At 47.5% G+C, this 1,849-nt stretch overlaps 1 protein-coding gene across 1 annotated transcript; it reads left to right on the top strand.

The window, feature by feature from the left end:
* Positions 1-962: 962 nt before the first annotated feature.
* On the top strand, positions 963-1,772 carry PPTG_20219 (hypothetical protein; the record flags this gene model as incomplete). The annotated part of the gene is made up of 1 exon (XM_008918886.1): positions 963-1,772. The coding sequence occupies one exon, from the start codon at positions 963-965 to the stop codon at positions 1,770-1,772; it is 810 nt and encodes a 269-aa protein (XP_008917134.1).
* Between the last annotated feature and the right edge of the window lie 77 nt (positions 1,773-1,849).

Below are 1,849 nucleotides of genomic sequence, written 5' to 3'. Positions count from 1 at the left end.
AAGCATGGTATGTGCTATCCTTTTGGCCAGCACTGTAGAGCATTACTGGTGCGAGTCGTTGCTATTCGCTAGGAAATATAACGGTGTATTGTGTCTTGCTGTCATTTTGCGTTCAGTTTTAGCTCTCTTCATCGGACTTGTGATTTTAAAGGAGTAGTGCAATCTGACCTAGGCTATGTCTTAAAATGAAGTAGGGGTAGGGCTGTAGCGGTTGGCTCAAGCCAGGTCTCACAGCGTTACAGTCCAGTCCAGCAGCAACTCCTCGTCATCGGCGCCTTGATATCGCTTTAGGGCTCTCTGCCAACGGCGAAGGCACCGTGCTCTACTCTCCTGCTTCCTTACGTGTTATGGTGTTGTCAGTAATCGTGTTCCACGTTCATTTTGAGTTGGTGCAGGCAGAATTAGTGGTGCTACACGGTTTTGCCGTGCACATATTAGCCAACGGAGCAAGCCAATATAATCTACAACTGCAGTACTTTACTACAGCATGCTCGTCACTCAGTAAGTACTTCTCAAGTTCTGTGTACCTGTTACGCTGGTGTGCAGCCAGACAGCAAGATATTTGCGTTCATTTGAGCTTACTTAGCCTGACAAAATGGTGTGTGACCAGTTATAAGACCACCAGGAGACAATCCAAGCAACACTGGGAATTACTAACATAAAGGGGGCTATGTGTTTGTAGATGATAGACGAATGACATGCGCTCAATACTGTTGCGGACCAAGACAAGCTCGAGGTGGGTCGTCTTATTTTTATCTTTTTTCTAACTTTATCCGGTATGACAATTGAGGCAACCTCACTATGCGTTGTTGATTTATCCAGGTCTAGAAGTGCGATGTTCTGATGTACTGTGCTACACTCAACGGTATTGGAATCATAAGGCGGGGATGCCAAAATGCAGCGACAAAGTGATGCTTCATCGTGACTTGTACTTCTCTTCTGGCTTTGTCGAACCTACAGCGATGCAGCCAAACATCATTCCGCTCCCCCAGCAGCTCAGCGTTCGACTCACAGTAAAGAATGGAGACCCGCTTACCGCTTGCAGAGATAAGCTACCGCCTATTGATTTTCTTTTTCAAGTATCGGCTGGGTATCGCGGGTTGCGTGGGACGATAGAGGAGATGTTCAATCGTCAGTTTCCTAATGTATGGCGCGATGAGTTCCAGCTATACCTAAAGCCGAGCAACCACGCCCCTCAGCGCGATTTTTCGGTACTTCAAGAGGGGCAGAGCGAGTTTGACATGCAGTTGGAGACTGTGTGGCATACGGCACGTCTCCGCAAAAATGGGCAAGCTGATTTCCGATTGATGATCTTTGTATACATTCCCCGCCCGCCACGGGCGACTACACTACGGCATGCTACGGCTACGCGAATAGAGGACCAAGCTCCCCGAATTGCTCAATTTGTTCGAGAACATGAAATCTCTGTTGGACCCGCTACTCAACGCTACATGAGTGTCCGTCAAGCCCGATTACCAGAAGAAGCTTCTATTCAGACACCTGAAGATCCGACCTTCCGCCAACTGCAATGGATTGATGAGCAAGAAGCTGCAATGCGTACAGAACAAGACCGCATGATGCAGGATACAAGTGCGGAGTATCGCGTCGTTCGAGTAATATTCGAGGGCACGTCTATTCCGCTAAAAATGAACGTGAGCGACCTAAGATTGGCATTAGGATTGCTCTCATACCCACTTCGACCACCTTTTCGTGCGCCGGTTGTAACCTCTGTGGACGACCCTGAGGTCGATATGGAGGATGTCGATCATTGACAAATACAACTCATAAAAGTTGAAGAAGAACAATTTACCGGTAGCCAAAAACAACTTTTATTGTGTGCTAATCGAAA

This window comes from Phytophthora parasitica (assembly GCF_000247585.1).
Source record: "Phytophthora parasitica INRA-310 unplaced genomic scaffold supercont2.353, whole genome shotgun sequence".
Lineage (NCBI taxonomy): Eukaryota > Oomycota > Peronosporomycetes > Peronosporales > Peronosporaceae > Phytophthora > Phytophthora nicotianae.
The sequence above is the reverse complement of the archived record's forward strand: the minus strand, read 5'-3'. Positions and strand labels throughout refer to the sequence as shown.